The following is a 21,253-nucleotide window of genomic DNA, read 5'->3' as shown; positions in this document are numbered from 1 at the left end:
TGAACATGAATACACTATAGGTGGGATAATACAGTGGTACAAAAATGTACAATGCAGCTTTAGATTCATTTAAATGTATAATAATGCAGTTTAATATTATTATAATGTCTTATAATGCAACTTTGGCTTTATTAATCAGTTTTCTAATGTCTTACAATGCAGTATAATAATATTTAAATGTCTTCTAATGCAGTATTACAATGTCTTATAATGCAGTATAACAGTATTACAATGTCTTATAATGCAGTATAATAGTCAGTATAATAGTATTAAAATGTCTTAAAATGCAGTTTTGGCTTCATTAAACTGTATTATAACGTTGTCTAATGCAGTATAATAGTTTTAAATGTCTTATAATGCATCTTTAGCCTCATTAAGCAGTATTATAATGCCTTATAATGCAACTTTAGCTATTTTAATCAGTTTTTTAATGTCTTAGAATGCATCATAATAATATTAAAATGTCTTATAATGCAGTTTTGGCTTCATGAAACTGTTTTATAACGTTGTCTTATGCAGTATAATAGTTTTAAATGTCTTATAATGCATCTTTAGCCTCATTAAGCAGTATTATAATGCCTTATAATGCAACTTTAGCTATTTTAATCAGTTTTTTAATGTCTTAGAATGCATCATAATAATATTAAAATGTCTTATAATGCAGTTTTGGCTTCATGAAACTGTTTTATAACGTCTTATAATGCAGTATAATAGTTTTAAATGTCGTATAACGCGTTTATGTACAGTGGACATGTTAAGTTATCCTTTCAGGTTGATGTGCTGTCAGGTGTCAGATCATCAGCACCAGGTCGTGGATGGAGCGTGACGTTTATCAATGGTGCACTGCGCAGTACTGGAGCCGTCCTGATGGGGGCGCTGTGCCGACATGTGTGAGCAAGGTCACACGGTGTACCAGCGCCCGGTTGAACCGTAGCTCCGCCGCTTCGCTCCTCACACCGCCGCCGTCCTCTCCCCCTCACACCGCCGCAGACATGGCGGACAGCGCCAGCGAGAGCGACACCGACGGCGCGGGCAGCAGCTCGGCCACCCCGATGACCACCTCCTCCTCCGCCTCGAACCCGGGCAAGCCCAGCGTAGTGATCTCCCAGTTCCGACTGGAGGAGCTGACGAACCGCCTGGCCTCGCTGCAGCAGGAGAACAAAGTTCTGAAGATCGAGCTGGAGACGTTCAAGCTCAAGTGCAAAGCGCTGCAGGAGGAGAACCGGGACCTGCGCAAGGCTAGCGTCACCATTGTGAGTAACGGGCGAGCTAGCTAGCTAGCTGGCTACATGCTAGCACACCCCTCACGGCCAACGGCCACACGTTAGACACGTTAACTCTCAGTGTTGTCTGTTTGTGAACACTGCTTTCTGCTGTTTTGCTAGTGCTAGGTCTACTAATGTTAGCTAGCTAGCATTTGGTTGGATATGTTGCTAGTTTAGCCAGCAGGCTAACGCTAATCGCTAGGGTGGCTGGGCATCGTTAGCCCCAACTAGTTTGTTTTGCCTTTGCTTTGCCTGCGCTGGGCTAACATTAGCTTAGCGGCTAGCTCCAGGTTAGGGGCGTTTTAAAAAGTAGGTGTGCGCCTCACGATGTCAGTTACCGGACTGCTAGCTAGCTGTTTTGTCAGCTGGTTACTCGATGTTAGCCATTGTCACCACGTTTACCTCCGTCAGAGGAGGGTGTAGGTGGTGACTTCACTGGGAAATAAATAGCCCAGTAGCAAGCACTGGTATGGAGGCGATGCGTCACACGTCTCCACGCTAGGGTTAATCAGCCTCCGCTTCCTACTAATGTGTAACCGATCTGATGGAGAGATGGGGAAGTATGTAGGCCAAACTTAGCGAGCTAGCTCAATGCCCAGGCTCATATGTTGGCAAGTCAGCCCCTCTGCAACCTGCCCCCCCTTCCTCCCCTCATCCCCTCTCCTAAAATGTGCCAGGCTTAACCAGCATGTTGCTTTTCTATTGTCCATCTCCATGTTTTTGAACAACTGACACAAGGAGAGAGAGGACAAAAAAAGGTCCAGCTCGCTGAACAGACTGTTGCTCCGAGGTCAGTGGAGAATTTGAGACTGGCGCTAACAAGGACAGACGTATCATCATCGCCCTGTAATGCTAGCTGCCTGTAGCTGCCTCCACACATCTCCCATGTTTCACTCTTTCCCTCCCTGTCAGTCTACCCATTACTGCAGCAGCTCTTGAGTCACAGGGGGGGGGGGGATTCCGCTTCCTCTTTGGCTGACACATTTCACTGCAGCAGATTTTTGGGTGGTGTGTGTTTGTAGTGTACTTCAGTACACCGTTGATTACATTATAATCTGAATAAACCTTGAACCCAATCCCAGTTTTCACGTGCTACCAGACTGATGTTCGCCTGTCGCTGCTGTCTCTTCTCTTTTCTTTTCCATCCCCACAGCAAGCGAGAGCAGAGCAGGAGGAGGAATTCATCAGCAACACCCTGTTCAAGAAGATCCAGGCCCTCCAGAAGGAGAAAGAGACCTTGGCGGTCAACTATGAGAAGGAAGAGGAGTTTCTCACCAATGAACTGTCAAGGAAACTCATGCATGTGAGTAGGAACAAGATCGTTGATTGTAGTTGTCAATATCTGGCGCAATAGAGAAAACAGTTTGACCCCTATTTGATAACTAGTCATGTTGTTATCAATCATTACTGCGGCACAGAGATGCTTTTCTTTATGCTCCATTATGCAAAGTCGGTGGCTACGGCGTTGTCTAGCATGTTCAGCATAAGCTTGCTGTATGTGTGTATCAATTGACACCACCCTATGTTTGAGTGCACGGCAGCCAGTGCATTATCCTCAACTGTCCTGGTACTCGCCTGAAGCTTGGAAAGGCTCAGGATGACTTCATTGCGGCTGCTAGCTGCTCCAAATGACTCTCAAATTACTCTCCTCCCGTCTGTCGGTTATTTGGTTGTGTCTGTTTTCCACATCTTGTGTTTCCAGCATGTGCATGCACACTTTCAGTGGCTAACTGAAAGGTGACTAATGGTGTGTTGATGTGTCATGGCGTGGGAGTCTGCAAGGGACACATGCAAATGCCTCAGCAGACCCTGCTTAAGGTCATACAGATGGACTTGTTTGGGATTTTGTTGTCTTACCTTCTCACTTAACATGAAGCAGACCTGTGCTGGCGTCTGCCTGTAGACTTGGTGCTGACAAATGCCCCAAAGTGTGTCAGTGTTTGTGCTTGTTTACATGGGCATGTGTTTTAGTCTTGTGGTGATGGATTGCGAATTGAGGAAATGCGGTCATTTTTTTACTGGGTGTGTATATGCTCCTTAAGAGAAGCACTGTTGTCGATTGTTTAGTCTGACCTGGATTTCCCCATCGAAGGGAGTTTTTGCTGAAATTGTCTAAGGTTCAGTCGTCAAATTATGCATCAGCCTCAGCAAGGATTTCAATCAGTCCTGAGTTTATGACCCATACTGTTAATTCTTATATATTTTAAAGTGCCAAGAAAGCTGATCAATTATTTCAGATCAATTGTCATTAATATATAAATTAATGAAAGCGGGAGAGTCTGTAATGATACCTTTATACACTGTGTTAACGTGCACACGTTGCCAGCGCTCTGGTGTTGCTAACAAATGGCCTCTGCTTGAAGGACAGAAGAATCCAATGGGGATGTAATATCTCAGGGTGTCCATAGGCTGAAAATACAGAGACATATTTTCACTCAGACTTGGGCTTAGCTACAACTCGCCACACGGTACAAAGAGTAGTTGCCAGTAGTTGTATTACTTAAAGGGAGGAACCCTGTCAAAACAATTCCTAAAATTCTTTGTTTGTTAAGTGGAGGATGGTGGCTACACCAGGTGTGTCAAAACTCGATTGGCCGTTCTCTCAGCCAGAATACTTCAAAGCACTTCATTATGAATGCACCATACTCATTATAAGTGAAGATAAGCTGCCTTGTTCTGCGGTTTTCTTGTTGTTTCTATTGGTCTCATAATGGAAATTGTTATTTTTCCCTTTCCAGTCTTTTCCCATAAATGAATTTGCATCCCCCTTTTTCCTGTAATGAGTAATCACTTATGTAATAAATCACACAGCCGTCCGTTTTTAAATCAGCACTGAGCCGCACCCGTTCTTTGTACTGGTGAGCTGCCAGAGGTGGTTACTTTGGTTGCCAAATCATTATTTGACTCTGGTTATTGCTCTGGGAATTGTAACATTTTGCTCTAGTAAGCTAAATAAGATGATCTGAGTGTATTTGTCCACTGTGGTGAAGTCTCCTCCGGCTTTGGTTTCTCTCCCTTCTTTCTCATTTCCTTTTTTTTTTTATTCAACTCCTTCTTGCCCTATCCTCCTCTTTTCCATCCCAGCTCCAGCATGAGAAGGCGGAGTTGGAGCAGCACCTGGAACAGGAGCAGGAGTTCCAGGTTAACAAGCTCATGAAAAAGATCAAGAAGATGGAAAACGAAACCATCTCAAAGCAGCTAACACTGGAACAGGTATGTTAAACCTGTTCAAAGTATCCAGTGTGGAACTACACTTCTCTGAGCTTGTGTCCAGTTATTGCAGTAAAGCGAGTTGCCAACATTTCACCACCCTTAATTCTTCCCATTGAATGTTAGCTGGAAAGAACATGTTGGTCTGTGGCTGGGTTCAGACCTGTGAGTGCAGAACCGAAAAGTTTCCATGCTCTGACGTCAGGATTTTTGTGCAAATGTGTGTTTGTTGTTGCTGTTCACTCATCAATGTAAGTGTAAGAGTGATCCTAATGTAATACTGTTTTGCATTTTGCCCGGATGGAGGTGCAACACAAAAACACAAATCAGCAGCATAGTTTTGTTGCACGGTTACTTTGTATCAGTTGGTGATAAAGAAATCTTTATTGACCATTCTTCCATGTTGTTCTTCTATCACTCTGGCTCTCTCACAAGCAGACATAAGAACTTCAGTTCTTTGAAAGAGAAGCTTATCTGGACAGAGACCTTGGTTTTGCAGTGCAGCATTTTTTCTGTGCAAATCAGCAAATGCTTTCCAAAGTCATGTTTTTCTCTCTGGAAGTCACACGCTTTCTTTTATTCTCCAGTTGAGGCGGGAGAAGATCGACCTTGAGAACACATTAGAGCAGGAACAAGAAGCCCTGGTCAACAGACTGTGGAAACGGATGGACAAACTGGAGGCTGAGAAAAGGTGTGGAATGACATTATATGATAACTGTCAAAGTATCGAGAGATGCTGCCCCTTATTACACCCATATTCATACACAAAAAAAGAGACTCCAATTAAAAATGTGTAGTTTCTTTCGCAACATATTGTGGCTTTCATATAACATCTGATGATTGTCCATAAATTGGCCAGTAGTTGCACTAGTTAATATGAAGCCAACTGGGTTTGCTTATATTAAGCAATATTCAAAATCTTTATACAAAAGAACCTTCATTTTAATCTAAACTTACAGTAAAGCTATTTTGCAAGTGCACCTCTTTTTTTTTTCAGTCTTTCTTTCTAGAAAAACTATTATTCTTTGCAAGCACATTTCTGGTCGGCTTTCTGTGTCTGACAGACGCACAAACATATTCAAAGGCATAAATAAAATGTCTGTCTGTTACTCAACAGTTGACTCATCTTCATCTTATGATGCAGAATAACAGTAGCTCTCTGATCTAGATGACACATTTTAAGGTCAATGTTTTTACTGGAGTGACTTACAATAGGGTGAATAATTGCACCCTGAAGGCTTGATTTAATATCAACATTCAATATGGCAGATGGATGAAGTAGAATAGGTTTTATTATTTTGTGAGAGTTAAATAAATAGTCTCAGATTGTGGCCAGTAGGCTTTAGCCCAGAGATATGTTAAAGATAGAGGATCTCATATTCATCTGTGAACGCAAAGGTCCGAGTGAGACGCTTCTCAGTTTCTGCTGTATTTGTGTGCCTAGCCTCCGAGTACAATGTCCGTAGAAATCCAAGTGATGTCGATGTGAGAACACAGCAGAGAACCTCCCACTGTGTTGTCCATTTGTGAAAGGCAGACTGCGGGTAAACTCCGTAGCCAATTCTCCGGATTTTACCCACAGGTCATGTCTAAAAATGGCTTATTCAAGTTAATGATTTCACCTATGTGTTATCTTGTTTTTCTAAACTAGAATCCTTCAGGAGAAGTTGGACCAGCCCGTATCAGCTCCTCCCTCCCCACGAGATGTTTCCATGGAGATAGACTCACCGGAGAACATGATGCGGCATATCCGCTTCCTGAAGAATGAGGTGGAGAGGCTTAAGAAAAGCCTGCGCACCACTGAGCTGCAGCGTAAGTAGCCTCAACTTGTCACATGATCCGCAGGGGGGTGCAGCCTCTCTGGGGGGCAAATTCCCTTAATGACTAATTAAGGATGTGATTGGTAAAAGTGATAATGAGATAAACTGTGATGGGCAGATTCACCCTTAAAACAGTACTGCCAGTACTGGCTGGTTTTACATAGAGAACAGGAATCTCTCTGGCTTTGTGCTGACATGGTGAACAGCCTCGTTAACCTCTTGTCATTTGCTGGTCACATTAAAACCTGAGACGGTGTAAGATGGCCCTTAAAACGTAGGGGAACTGCACAGTGGTCAGCAACAAGGCTTGAAGGAAAGACTCTCTGGTCTTAAAATACAAATCTTTTCTCTTGACTCCTTCTGAAAGCCGTACCCGTAACATCTGAGCTCTGTATTAATATCCTAATGATTCTCTTGGAGGTCTTAAACCTGTGAACATGTTCTGTCTTCTATCTATTACTATTCTACACTATCTACAGTTCTGACTACAACTTGTGCAAAGCCTCAGATCGAGCAAAATACTTCTTCTACTTCCTCTTTTTTTTGTTAAAAGCTGATTAGTATTATTGCGATTATACAAGCTGCCGCTCCAGTCCTGCTGTAGAAACCTGTAACTTAAATAGTAGATACCGTAAAGAAGACAATAATTAGGACGCTAAGCACTACACCATACCACACTCAACCATAAAATATTAATAAACATATCAAACACAATTCCCAGCTATGTTTTGCACTATATATTACATTAATACTTCATGGAAATACATTAGCGAATAGGTTCGAGTGTAAGTACCAGTGTTCAGTGCATTCAAGGATGCCTCAGGTGATTGTTGTGAAAAGTAATCTTGCTGATGCCTTTTAAGAACACTCCAGCATCAACTACTTTTCAAGAGCAGCTCTTTTCAAAGGGATAAAACAGCCCTTTTCACAATACGAGTTTCAAACTTAACAAAGTTTATTTTCTCATTTAATTCTAAGTGACAATATAGCAGGTTAATGTTATTTGGGATGGGACCCCCAACTCTATGATACCCGATTATATTGTACACAAATGCACCTTAACAAAACTGTCTAAAATGTGTGTTAAAATATTTGGAACAATTTTATCAAAGGAGATAATACTAAATATGATATTGTCAATGTTTTGTTTTACCACTAGAGGGAGCTGTTAGTGTAGTTGTACAACCAGCTCTGCTCCTAGTAAAAAGTACATGCACCACTCCACATTATGGACTGCTACTGAAACCCTTTAAATCTCTACCAAGCAATATTCACTGGGCATATGCTTTTCCTGTCTTTACACTGTATATATTATTTTAATTACATTCATATTTTTCTATATTTATATTTCTATTCCTTACACAGCACGGCATATTTCTTACTACTTGCTGATGGTTTTTTTTACTCTTGCTGCTGTAACTACTGCTCATTTCCCCAGTGTGGGACTAATCAGGGACTATCTCATTTTATCTTAATCCAACTGATGACACATTGTCTGAGAAGCTGAGACAAGAAGCTCGACTGAATCTTCAACTGGAGAAAATCACATCATTACATTCATTCACTGATGATCCTTTGTGTTAATAGCAGTCAGCACAGACTCACTACAGTAGAATCAAACTAGATTGTTCTTGGAAGTTTCAGGAAGGAAGGGGGGTGTTATATCGGCACATTTTTTAGATAGACTTTGTTAACTCCACAAAGGATGTTGTGTTTTACCCCCTGTCTGTTTAATTGTAAGCAAGATTACACAAACACAACTGAATGAATAACCACAAAACCTGAGAAGAGCCCATTACATGTTGGGTTTTATTTTTATTTTTCACTTTTGCCGGATATTAATTCATGAATCTTCAGGGACACAAATGAGGCTTATTTAGGGAACTGTTATTTGAGTCTGTGAATTATGGTGCAGCTTTAATGTATTAAAGGGGACTGTTTGGCCTTTGTGGAGGTTTGTGCTCTTATTGAGTGACATCCTAGTCTCAGCTGATGTCATCTGTTTTCTGTCCCCCTCTCAGACACAGAGAAGCGTGCGCAGTACATCGAGGAGGAGCGACACATGAGGGAGGAGAACATCCGGCTGCAGAGAAAGCTTCAGAGAGAGATGGAGCGCAGGGAGGCCCTGTGCAGACAACTGTCTGAGAGTGAATCCAGTCTGGAAATGGACGACGAGAGGTAGAGGATGGGACACCTGATATGACAGATTAATAAATACGCTGCAATAACACTGGGGTGAAAAAACCTTATGTGTCAGCAAATCGAACTTAATGGATGAAAGAGAATTCATCTCAGTAAATGGCTTGGCCTGTCTGCTATAGTCTGATGTTGCTTGGAGAGGCTGGAGAGCCATTTGGCTCCATTGGCCATTCATACTGCTGACACTGCTGATAGGATGAAGGGGCCCTGAACCTGTTACAATAAAAAGAGGAAGGAACAAAAGAGGTATAGATGTGAAGGACACAGAGCAGTTGTTCTCCTAATGGCCGGTATTTTTCAGCGCTGTAAAGGCTTTCTTTGTGATAAGGATGTCAACGAAACCTGCCTGTTTAAACATGCCTGTTGGCCACATGTCACCACCCCAATCGTTCCATACTGCCTGTGTTTTTTCTTTCAGTTTTGAATCAGACTATAGCTGTCATGATTACTTCAGACACCAGTGGTAACACAGGATATTAACAGCAGCTCAGTTTAATTTTGCCAGATCTAATTATAACTGAAAAGGAGCCAGGCTCTCAGGATCATTTAAGCCAGTGACTGCTTTGTTTCTTAGTGAACGTGAGCTCTTAAGCTTCACGTACAGTCTCAAAAACATTCAAATACTCTTCGCTTACCTTTAGTTTGCAAGGTATTATAAACATTTCATTAGGTTTTGGCCAATGGACAAGGATGATCGTCCATTTCTTAGCCATGTCCACATTCAAGTTTTTCTTTCAGTATTAGGTATCTGCAGAAACTGAGCCTGATCCAATAGAGAATTTAAGATACTCAAATGTTCATAGAACAGCCTGTGAATCTCACAAAGTGATACAATGCAGCTGTACACTTGTTAATCTCACACACCTTGTTTTTATGAGCTTCTTGTTCTGAAGACTGGAGGTCACAAGTCTGTTAAATTAATTTATTGATATGATGTTAATCAAAGTTCGTTTTTAGACGATGCCATCCTTGACTGACTTGAATCAAAACTCTTAAAGATGTCTCACTCTGTTGGCTTTGTTGGAACTTCAGAAGAACTCTCGACTGTACAGTTGTGTGACAGACTGGGGGTTCTTCTGTCACTATCTCCGATCAGATATAGATGTACAGACAACAACAGACACGTTTAATTTGTGACTGTATGTTCTCTAGTTAATTAGTTACAGCAGACAGTGACGCATAGCACCTGATAAATGAATGTTTCCTACCCTGCACTGTTAATGTCAATGATGATTGCCAATTTATTATTAGCGTCTTATCAGAGTAAGATGTTATGTAAGGACATGCCTTCTGCATAAACAGAATTCTGAGCACATGTTGTTGTGTTTATATGTATTTTTACCAGCTTTAAATTCTCACCCTCTCAGGTACTTCAATGAGATGTCTGCACAGGGCTTGCGAGCAAGGACCGTGTCCAGCCCCATCCCCTACACCCCCTCCCCCAGCTCCAGCCGACCCATATCACCTGGTAGGTAGATTTGACATGGCCACTGTCCAAGGAATTCAGCAGTCAACAAGTTACATTGAGTCAGAGGGTGGCGGACAATAAAAAAATGCCTTTGGTGTCCAATGATGTGACTCATTGGCACTAACACAAGCTTTATCTTAGTTGTAAAGTTCATCATTAAAATCTATCATTATCAAATCTGTAAAAACATCCTTTGACAAGTTGAAGTTTATTTAAGGTCAGCAAAACCACAAATTCATTTTCAGTGAAAAATGTTTGTCCTTTATGCCCTTTATGGCCAATCAGTTTATTTATTGGGTCCTTCTAAACCTTCTGTATCTGCAGCCCCCTGTTTCTGTGGAAATCAAATTCACTCCTCTGATTAAAATTAATGACGGTGGGTTGATGAATAGTTTGGGTGCAGACCACACTGACGCATATCCCAGGAAGAGCAGCACGTCTCCGTTCGACTCCTGACTGGCTCTGTGTCTTCCTCCATCTATGTTACCCTGTTTCCTGTCCATCCTACGGTCTCTATCAAAATAAAGGCTAAATAAAATAAATATATACTCAAAAATGTTGGATAGAGAAAAGCTCACATCATCATCAAGTCATCTCAGCTACAGAATTTATCTCCAAACCAAGTAACTAAGGCATTTTTTTTAGGTTTATCAGATATTCAAGAGGAAGGACCAGTTGTATCGCTGGTTTTTATGTCACTATAGTTAATGAGTAATATGATCTTGCCCACACAGAGTTGGTGGTGCTCTTGCTCGGCTAACATAACCATTAGTGTGGATCTGGTGTAAGAGTAGGGTAAACAAAACAAACAAAGTACTGAGGGAAAAGCACATTAGAGACATAAAATGTACACACTTGTGATGTTGACAGGTATTTTTTGAAGATCCAAATTGCTTTATCTTCTAAACTTAGCACCATCTGTCTTTTGAATCCTATTGTAAAAACGGCAAATACAATGCAAAGGAGATAAGGCCATTCACGGTTCAAAGTTCGTCATGCTTTTCTGTGATTCAGCATGATATCAGATTACAGCCCAAATGTTTGCTCAATCATAAAACACCTGCGGTGCCAAAGCACTGCTGTTTTTCTGTTCAGTCAGCAAGATACACTCTATGTCCACACATTCTTGGACTAAATAATCATAGAACCGGTTCTAAAGGAAATGGCAGCACTTTCAATCCTAATATAATAACCTGATTAAGAAAAAGTACTTACATTGTGTACTATGTTGTCTTCCTGCCACAGGTCTCTCATATGGCAGCCACACAGTGGGCTTCACCCCTCCAGCTACACTGTCTAGAGCTGCCATCTCCCACTACAACACTCCTGCCCTGCACGTTCACGGAAGCTCCTCTCACGCCGTAGCAGTAAGTAACGTGTATCTTAAACAAACATCTGTTGAATTGTATTGCAAAGATGGAGGAGATCCAACTGAAATTTTAGTAAAACTGAATGTGCTCCAAGTTAATTGAAGTTATAAAAATCTCGTTCCCATGTGATCTTTGCACTATTGAGTGAGATGTTCCACTTTTTGTTTCTGTTATGTTTTGACAAAAGGCACAAGCTCAGCCCTTTCTTTTTATTGAAGATGCTGCCCTGGCCATCACACCAGTTTGTTCACTGGTACTGGACAGTTTGTCAGTATTGGGATATTTCCATTTATGTACTCTGGCATATTTGATTTGAAAAAAAAAGGTGACCAGGAGTTTAACTGTCTTGTAAAGTTTGAGGTTTGCCAAACATGGTTTCTTGCCTTATGGTGGTGATGATACAGGTTGCCTGTCAAGAGCTTCAGCCATTATTGCATTTACAAGACTGGAATGTCACTCCGTAGAGTGCATACCTCCACCAGGGCCCAACAGTCCCCAACAACAGTGTTGAACAATATTCTATCTGGCAATGTTAAAGAAAGAAAATATTTGTAGGGTCATGCTGCACAGAATTTCATGGAAGTCAGTTGAGTTTTTTTTACATAATCCTGCTGACAAGCCAACACAATATCATTGTTGGAGGTAACAATAGGTCATAACACTCTCGGAGCAGTGCCTCCTCCCCCCCTGGACTAAGCTAACACTGGCTGCTGGTGTGACTCACTGTCTTAAGAGTAGTATGAGATGGGACAAGCTGGGGTGAGCTGTCAGCATACTAGCTTTAATATAAGTGATTTAAATAGGAGCAAAACAATAGTTGAATTGGCATTGCTTTCTAGCCCTTGGTAAGTTTTTAATAAATAACTAATCTTGCTGAAAACCTTTATAAAGTACAATGCACATCCATGATGGTTAATTGGGCGTCATCTGTTGATTTGACATGAAATTACCTAATATGTAACTGATCATTTAAGATAAGATAATACTTTATTAGTTGGCGATGGGGAAATTTGCAGATAGATTTAAGAGACCTTTATGAAAATATCTCAACTAAGAATGTTATAAACGTTTCACAAGCTTTCTTAATGGATGGGTCTAAATGCTCTGACAGTCTTGTAAAAGCAGAAATGCTGCCAAAAGTTTCGTATTCAGGCCGTGACAGGGGTTCATGAGACAGATTAGATTAAATGTCATTGTTGGTTTCGGAGTTCAGACTCTTTACTCCCTGCGCCTCCGTACCAGCTCATTACTCCCATGTTACTCACTTCTCGTGGGAACACTGCCAGTTCGGCACTTACCAGGTCACAGTGACTCTGTGAGTCTTGGCTGTTACTGTGAGACAACTTTGACTCGTTGTTGAACCATTTGCTAACATCTTGCATTTTCATACAGACACGGACATGTGAAGTTTGTCTTGAAAATATTTTGGATCGTACGTTTTTAGAATTCACTTTACAATCTGTACACGTTATCCTTGTATTTCAAATAGTTTTAACTGACCACTTAAATGTGTCCTTCCTCCTTATGACTTTATAGTAACTAGTCTCTAAACGATTTCTTCCATAATTAAACTTAACCTCCCACTCTATTTTATATCCTTGGCTAGATCCATACTTCTGCATTCTAGTTTGAAAAGGCGTTTGAAAAGTAAAGCGTTCTCAGTCGGCACAAGAGTTTTGGATTTGTTTTAATCGCCGTCCATACTAACACGCATGAAAACGCCTAGCACACAACCAATCCTGTACACTGGGCATGTGTGTATCGATGTAAACAGGAAGGAATGCACAACTCGCAGGTCTCAGGAACTGTTGCAGATTGCATGCAGACCACATCTCTCCCATCACCCCACAGCCCACCCAGGAGTGTAACAATTGGTCTGGAAGATCAGAACTTCAGAAGGATTAATTTTTCTCTAAAGCCCCTTTTTTGTGCCCCCTTGCTTGCAAAAGCCACAGCCAGTGGTATTATGACTTCTGGTTGTCCATTTGTCTGTTGAATTTCCATGAAAAACAGATGAAAGTATTATCATTATGTGGTGGTGGCTACAAACAAATCAACAGGAAGAGAAAAAAGTCTTTTGATCCGTAGTGAAAGTGCAGCGGCTCAGAAGACGTCAGCTGAGTGGGAGGTCCTTCATGTGTGGCACAGACCACCTCCGGATTTGTTCTGGTGTGATCGCTATCCGATCTGAGTACGTTCACATCTGTACTGTACAAGCTGTCCGCTTGTGATCCTTTCACAAAAACAACATAATAATACCAGGAATACTGTCGAGGGAACGTTTTTGTTGTTCAGAGTCCAAGTTCACTGTGACCTGAAAGACGACATTTAACACTTCAGCTTGACCGGTTGATGAAGTGGAATTGTAAATTTCAGCTTGTGAGCAATAGTTCTGTGGAGAAAACATGACTCCCTAACAATCTTATTTTCCTTCAATCGTTTGGAACGCTGGAAACTGTCTAACAAAAAGCACTGATTCAATTCGCCTCCCTTTTGTACACTGCTGTACACACTGAGAGGTTCATTGTTGCTCTATCTGACAAGTAAATTTCAAAATGAGAATAGTTTCACATGTTGCTCCAACATGTTTATGTTATTTCATAGAACAGGCTCATTCATTTGTATTTCTCTCTTTCTCAAACAGAGGCCCTCTCCAAGAAGAAGCACCAGCCCGGACAAATTCAAGCGACCAACGCCCCCACCCTCCCCCAACACGCACTCAGGGGCCCAGCAGGCTCAGCCTCAGCTCCCCCCACCAGCGCAGCCCATGGTCCAGTCCATGTCCTCCCCGGCAGCTATGTCGCAGCATGCAGCAGCACATCATCCTCCCTCCCAGCCTTAACGCCACACACAAGTCTCTGTCTTTTGCGCGTGAGTGCGCCCACTGAATGGCACGACGCTACCGCAACAGCAGCTTCCATCATTACCAGCTCTGGAAGTCAAGTTTCTTAATCTCTACCAACTCCACAAAAGACGCAGCTTCAACAGGTTTTAGGGTGGAAAGAAACAAGTCGGCAGCTGAATGAAGCAAGCCGCCTGCCAAATCCACACATGGCGTTACTTAACTTCTCTTTTAAGGAATGGATGGACAGAAAAATAATCGCTTCTGGGATTTGTAGGCCAATTATCTGTTCCACCTTCTGTCTTGTACATGTTATGTTTTTGTTTTATTTGCTTGGGACTGTAGCTGGTTGGAATTGTTGTTGTGGCGCTTCTAAGATAGCACAAACAGCACATGAAGTATGTGTCATGGTGGTGTTTTCTGATAGGTTGGATGTTTGGATCAGTGGATGAATGTATGACTAGAGAAATTGATGATTTGATAGATGGATGTGGTTGATTCTTTGCAAGCCTTTAATATGACACTCAACCGCAGTTATGTCCGCCATTCCAGCTCATCCCCCTGCCCCCTTTAGGTCTCTGATGGTGTCAACATTCCACCCCCCCGACCGCAAGTTTGAACAGCTTTGATTAGGTCAACAAGAGTTGTCACAGAGGACTGCTGGGAGTTTCTCCACTATAGGGCATTGATCAAACAGGGCATGTGCCACAGTTATTTTAGTTTTTGAAAGCATTTGAGGCTCTGCAGCTTTTCAGTTCAATTGAAAAGGAAAAAAACAAACATCATGGGGGACGGGTGCGGGGACATAAACCACAGATAAATGTTGCCTTTTGAGGTGTATAAAAATGTAGTCTGAGGTGTTACAACTTAGTCATGTACTCGGTCTCTTCTCTGCTCTTCTCTCTCTGGTGTATTTCTGAAAGCTTCTATCATCCTTATGGATATTCCTCATCAGAAAAAGGAAAAAAAACATAATGCTCTTTACACTAAATATACATACTGCTAAAAACATTCTAAATGAATGGTACTGTTGAACTAAATTTCTATGTATGATTAAAGCTCTTGAGATGACAACTTCTGTTTTTAATTGTCAATTTTATGGATAGTATTGTGACAACTGCAAGAGTGTAACTTTGACGAGCTTCGTAGACTTTGTAGGAACAGTCATATTTTTCAGGAGACGTCCGTTTCATGAAACCCAGAATTTAACGGATCCTCAGCGATGCAATGGTTCCACGTGGGTTTGATCTTTTTGTGTGTTCAGCTTCACTGGATTGTTTCCTTCAAATCATGATGTCCCACTAAACCCCCACAGCAGTTGATGGAAAGTGTTTGTGCCTTAAATAAAACTCCACCATCAGACCTCACGGAACAATCCCCTTTAGTTGCATTTAGTGTTGCACGTGCACGGAGGTATCTAAAGATTTTACCATCCAGCTTAATGAGAAACATGTTAAACCGACCTCTCAGGCTTCCCTACGGTTGAAAACTGGTAAGGCTTCATTTTTCATCTTTGTCTTTGTTATCTTTACTGAAATAAACAATAATTACTGGGTGGACTGCCACAAAAGTTGCAACAGACTCTTAAGGTCCTTTGAGGATAAATTTAAACATCTTAACTGTCTTTTCATCTATTGCCACCAAGAAGTTAACGTTTCTGGGAATATCTTAAACGTTTCCTAGCAATCAATGATATTCGTGATTCCTTTGACTTTTTCCTCTCAGCACCACCATAAATTGAACCATAATGGATTGCCATAAAATTTGGTACCCAGTGTTTGTCAAAACAAACTGCCTTTTATCCCTGAATGTTCTTTTGATGCTTTTGGGAAAAATCACAACTACTGCATGTTTGGCAGAAAAAATACACGCGGACATTAATGGTCCCCAGACAATGATTCGTCATAATGATCCTCTGACATTTCATCTATAGCACCATCTTCAAGCTAAGAGCTGATTTGTTTTTGTTTACTACTCATTAGCGAATGTTAGCATGCTACATTTTATTAAAGAAAATTGATGTTCATCGTACACATACCTGCTTTCATTCTTCACTTTCATTGTTTCATACAAGTTTTCAAATTGTTTTAACGGTATATCAACCATTCTCATAACTCCATTACCCTGTGAGATGCAGTACTAGCATCCTCAGCATTTGACCCATGGCTAAGGTTTCATGGATCAAAATGTTCAAATCAAAACAATAGAGCTGGACCGACCAACCAGAAGACGTTGGGGGGCCTTTACACTTTTACAGCCATGCATGTAGCATGACTAAAACATTAAGTATCGTTCTGCTTTGACATCAATCTATTGTGACACCAGTACACCTTGTGATAAGCCTCTTACGTCTGATTTGGTGCCTGTATCCAACACCGCATGGTCTCAACCAGTTCCAACTGGCTGAAGACTTGAGGGGTGTTGTTCATAAATGAATCCCACCAGGGTCGTTGAAGATGTTAGCCTTCATAATGTGCGCGCTGTTGAAGGGGAGCATGGCAGTGACGACAGGCTCCCCAGGTAACTGCAGCTTGCTCACAAACACAATGAGTTCAAACTCCCCAGGATGAAAATATAGGCCGACACCCCGACCATTAAATTGACATCAATATATTTGTGTCCATCCACTTGCTGAGTTCTGGTACAACTGAAGTGAATACCTTTGTTTTTCTATTATGTTCCAGTTTTCTCTCTTGCTGCTGAAGCCAGCAACCTGAACTAATCCAAGCAGGAATCTGGACTGGAGGCTCGGGTTCTCCACGCTGGGTATTGAAGTTGGTCTTTCACCTCTGCGGCTTTATGGATCTAGGTGGCCTGAACCCTGAGCGATTTATCCAGACGGCAGGGTGGCTCTGTGTTTTTACAACTGCCAAGCCTGTTGCGTAAAAGGGCAGCAGGGTGCTGGATCTCGGGTGTCACAAAAAGCGAGAGAGAAAAAGAAAATATACTAAAGAAGTACGAGATCATCTCGTGTAAATCTGCTGGGAAGTGTGTTTTCCAGGTATATTATCATGTTGTGGGGACTTGATTACTCTGGCAAATAAAAGGTCCCCATAACATCAGTCATTGCATTTTAAGGTGAAGAAGCTATGGTCAGTTAAGGTTTGACAGGTGGTAGAAGTGGTGTTTAAGGTTATAGTAAGTCTAAAAGTTCATGTAAGTCAATGAAAGGTTATCTTGAGTCAAAACGATGTGTTTACTGATGGTCTGTTACTAGGTGATGTCAACTCCACATCAGCAGAAGGATCAATACAACTTTCATATTAGTCCATTTTGTAGTTTTCATATTTATAATAAATTCTGAGGTGACACATGACACATAAAAGACCAAAACGCTGAAACTGGGTAATGATCCCTGGTTTGATTATGTAAATAGTATTTCCATTTCCCAATATACTTTCAACAAGTTTGACTAAATGATCTATCCTAAGCACAGCAAAGGAAAAAATAATAATAATATTTACAATTTCAATAGGGCATCACTGTCTGTCAGTGCCTGTCAGTGCTTGGGCCCTAATTATCATCAACAGCAAATTTGAAAACAAAGTACTGAATAAATGAAGGAATGTGTCAATATTGAGCAAAAACAAATGGATCCTTGTGGGACACCATCACGAAAGTAACACAATGTCATTTTCAATCATCAAACTAATAATATTGTTTATATACAATTTATTCATCAGATCAATAATGTCACCCACACCAGCAGCTGCAACAACAATGAAGACAAAATCCTCACCACTGTGGCCCGAGCACATTACTGACGTATTATTTAAATCAACAGTGACTATCCACCTTCACTCAGTGGAACCACTTGATCAGTTCATTCGCAGAGAACAGGTTTTACCCTGTTATTCTGAATTAACATTATTACCCTTCTTAAGTCTAAGAAAATCCACTTGTTTATTCAACAACACAGGGCAAACATGTTTTTCTAAACTAAATGCATCTGTCTTCAATAAGAAAGTGGGCCAGTAGACTTTATCTGCCATCATGTGCCCTATGCTAAGATGTTGACTTGTCAACCCTGGTACTGTACATAGATTTGTTATCAGATAGATCATATAATGATTTAAACCGTGTTTTAAAGCTGCAGGTATGTTTATGATAGTCTGGCTGCAATGTGGAGATTGCAGGAAATCCCAGACTCTGCTGGCTTGAAAGCAAGGTTATAGAAAATCAAAGGTTGTTTTCCTCATCCAGATCACTAAGATCACTGCTACTCATCTTACCCAGTAGAAGAAGAGGTCCCTATAAAGAAACTGGAAATGTTTCAATTCAGGTATTGAATAAACTATGTCTGCATGTGAAATTCAGCACCAACATTGATTCTTGCACTTGTCAATAGTGTTATAAATTAATCACAGCTGTTGTGTAACTCTCCACCCCCCCAGCCCTCAGATTCACACACACACCCTGTCCCCTACATGCACTGTTTCTGCTTCAAACTGGTCTGGCACAACATGTCAATGTAATGCCAGTGTAGAGTACAAAACTGGGCCTCACTTGTTCTTTTTTCACCTCATTTTTCTGGCAGAGGGGGGGATTAAGGAGCCAAATCTTTTATGTAAGACCCTTTCTGGCTGCAGACCTCAGCTATGGGAAAAAGCATCAAAGTTTCTGAAGAGTCATCGGGTCATTCGGTGCGAAAACCAGGTTGACATGTGGTCCTGCTCTCCTCATCCCTCCCCCCGCTCGCTCTAGCTCTGCTCCCTGGGCTTTCATCTTTTGTTTCTACCTTTCTTTAGGGTTCTTCTTTCCATTAACTCTGCTCCACATTGTGACTGACCTGCAGGTCACGAGAAACCCTGCACGGTAACACGGGGGTGTCATTCTGATGCTGCTGCTGCAGTGTGGTAACGAAGAAGAAGAAGTGTGGATCTCGCTGCATGTGAATGCATGAAATCCAAAAAACAGAACTGTGAATAAATGTTAAAAAAAAACACATTACAATGTAAGCAATAATATAACGTGTCTATTCATTTGTGTTTCTTGAAGTAGAAAGTAGAAGAAACATGTGAAGTTGGAGCCAATAAAATGCCACTAAGTTATTTAGACCTTTAGAAAATGAGAAAGTGGATAAATGGCCTTTATAAATTACAAGTTATATAGGTCTATAAGTCACCTGTGTTTCCATGGTTACAACCATTTTACCCCCCTGATAGAACCCTACTCTTTACAGCCTCACACATTTCAACTGCATATCTAGTTATTTCTGTGAAACTGTCTGTTTCTCCCTCCAGTCTCTGCAGGATTCCCCTCCTTTTGGTTTATTTTCAACTCATTGTGTCTGCCTGGCTCTTTTCGAAACGCTGCTGCCACTTCCTGTTTGGCTCTGAACTTCCTCGAGTTTTAATCAGCATGAATGTGTTGGAGTCACGTGAAGGGCTGAGAAGGATTTGGAGTTTGGTGGGGGGGGTTTGGGGGCTTTAATCATGGGGGGAGAGGCAGCTGCGCCCTGCTGGTGCACGGTGGTGGTGTTATTACCATCTATCAACCGGTTCAGACTGGCCTGATGGCTATATGAACAGTTTCCTGGAGAGAGGTGGCCCCACACACACAGAGACACACACAGACACGCACAGAGACACACACACACGAACACAGCCTCAGCACATGGACCCACAACTCGCAGCACATCTTTTAGACGAGCTTATAAAACAGCTCATGTTCATTTTTGTAATAAGTTGATATTATTTTTTATGGTACATTCATGCTTTTTTCCCGTTTTGTGAGGAGGTTTCAAACCAGGTCGTGATTCGGACACCTATCAGGTAAACGGTTTTGTGTGTTTATTGTTATGCATGTGAGTGTGTGTGTGTGTGTGTGTGTGTATGTCTGTTTGTGTGCATGCTCCTCGTTAAGTTTTCTTATCCTTTTAACATTATTAGACGCTCATCCTTGCACAGTTTGAGCCAGAACGCCGCTCCGTGCGCGCCGCTCCGTGCCGTGCCGCGTCGTGCCGCTTCGTGCCGCTCCGCTGCCGCGTCGTGCCGCGTCGTGCCGCTTCGTGCCGCTTCCTCTTCCTCCAGTCCGCTGCTGCTGCTGCTGCTGCTGCTGGACCAGCAGGAACAGCTTTGAACCGGTTTCGTGCCATCTTTCAAAGCGGACTGATGCACACAATGCGCATTGTTGCTACTCGGTCCTTTCCTCGAACGCGCACCGCGGCGGAGCAGCATCCGCGGAGGATGCGCTCCGGTTCTCGTGATTAGTGAGGATCCGCCGAGAAGGGATTCTATTCGTGCATGGAGAGGTTCTGTGAGCAGCAGCTGTGCAGGCGCCTGCTGCTGCTGCTGCTGGTTGTGTAGATGCTGTTTGTGTAGATGCTGAGGTGAGTGCATCATGTGTTTCTAACGGAACGAGCACAATATGCGTGTGTTGATACGGAAGTAACGCGGTGTTGTGATGATAACATGGTGTGTGTTGGTGGTGAACATAGAGATGACATTTTTTTCCTAAGCTGTCATCGTTGGATTTTTTTTTTATAAGATGGCACCTCGAAGTCAAACCTGATTTACAAGCAAACACATGAAATGTGCAGAGCTCTGCACCAACTTTTTGTTTTTCTCACATTCATCATGATTCCTCATCCTGGAGAAGGAAATGCTGCTGCAGTGATGTTTGAAGTTGCTGTGGTCTACAAATTATTCATGATAGAGGTCTGAAAAACTTCAGGTCAGCCCAGGAGACAGGCCTCTCCCTTGTGTGTTCAGGGGGGGAGGGGGGCACACACACACACCAGGCAGTGCAGGTTCTTTAGTTTCTCCTCCTCCAAGGTGTGGTTCTAGAGAAAGGAAACAAAAAGGGGCAGCGGGCCGTGTCTGAGTTGCAGTCACACTCTTGTGATCAGGACCTCACACAGGTGACCTGCCTGTTTGGCCCGGCCATGCTCGGCAGCAGCCTCCGCCACACAGAGGCTCTGTGTAAGTGCTCTGTGCTGGAAGTGGACCGCTTGTATCGTCTTTTCTATTATCTGGCTCTTATCCTTATTTCTGTGATTTGTTTTTTTGCCATTCCCAGGAACCCCTGCTCCGTCCAAGCCGCTGCAGATCCCAGAGGGCAGCAGTGAATTCAGCACC

At 42.1% G+C, this 21,253-nt stretch overlaps 1 protein-coding gene across 1 annotated transcript; it reads left to right on the top strand.

Annotated features, from left to right (window-relative positions):
• The first annotated feature begins 911 nt into the window (after positions 1 to 911).
• On the top strand, positions 912 to 15,248 carry LOC133020403 (coiled-coil domain-containing protein 6-like). Its single transcript, XM_061086940.1, has 9 exons — positions 912 to 1,253; positions 2,419 to 2,568; positions 4,350 to 4,478; positions 5,063 to 5,166; positions 6,127 to 6,287; positions 8,317 to 8,473; positions 9,862 to 9,962; positions 11,208 to 11,329; positions 13,977 to 15,248. Exons 1-9 carry the CDS (start codon positions 993 to 995, stop codon positions 14,172 to 14,174), a joined length of 1,383 nt encoding a protein of 460 aa, XP_060942923.1. The 5' UTR covers positions 912 to 992; the 3' UTR covers positions 14,175 to 15,248.
• Positions 15,249 to 21,253: the final 6,005 nt, after the last annotated feature.

Source organism: Limanda limanda, chromosome 15 (assembly GCF_963576545.1).
Source record: "Limanda limanda chromosome 15, fLimLim1.1, whole genome shotgun sequence".
NCBI classification, from domain to species: Eukaryota; Metazoa; Chordata; class Actinopteri; order Pleuronectiformes; family Pleuronectidae; genus Limanda; species Limanda limanda.
Note: the sequence above shows the minus strand (reverse complement) of the source record. Positions and strands in the feature narration are given on the sequence as shown.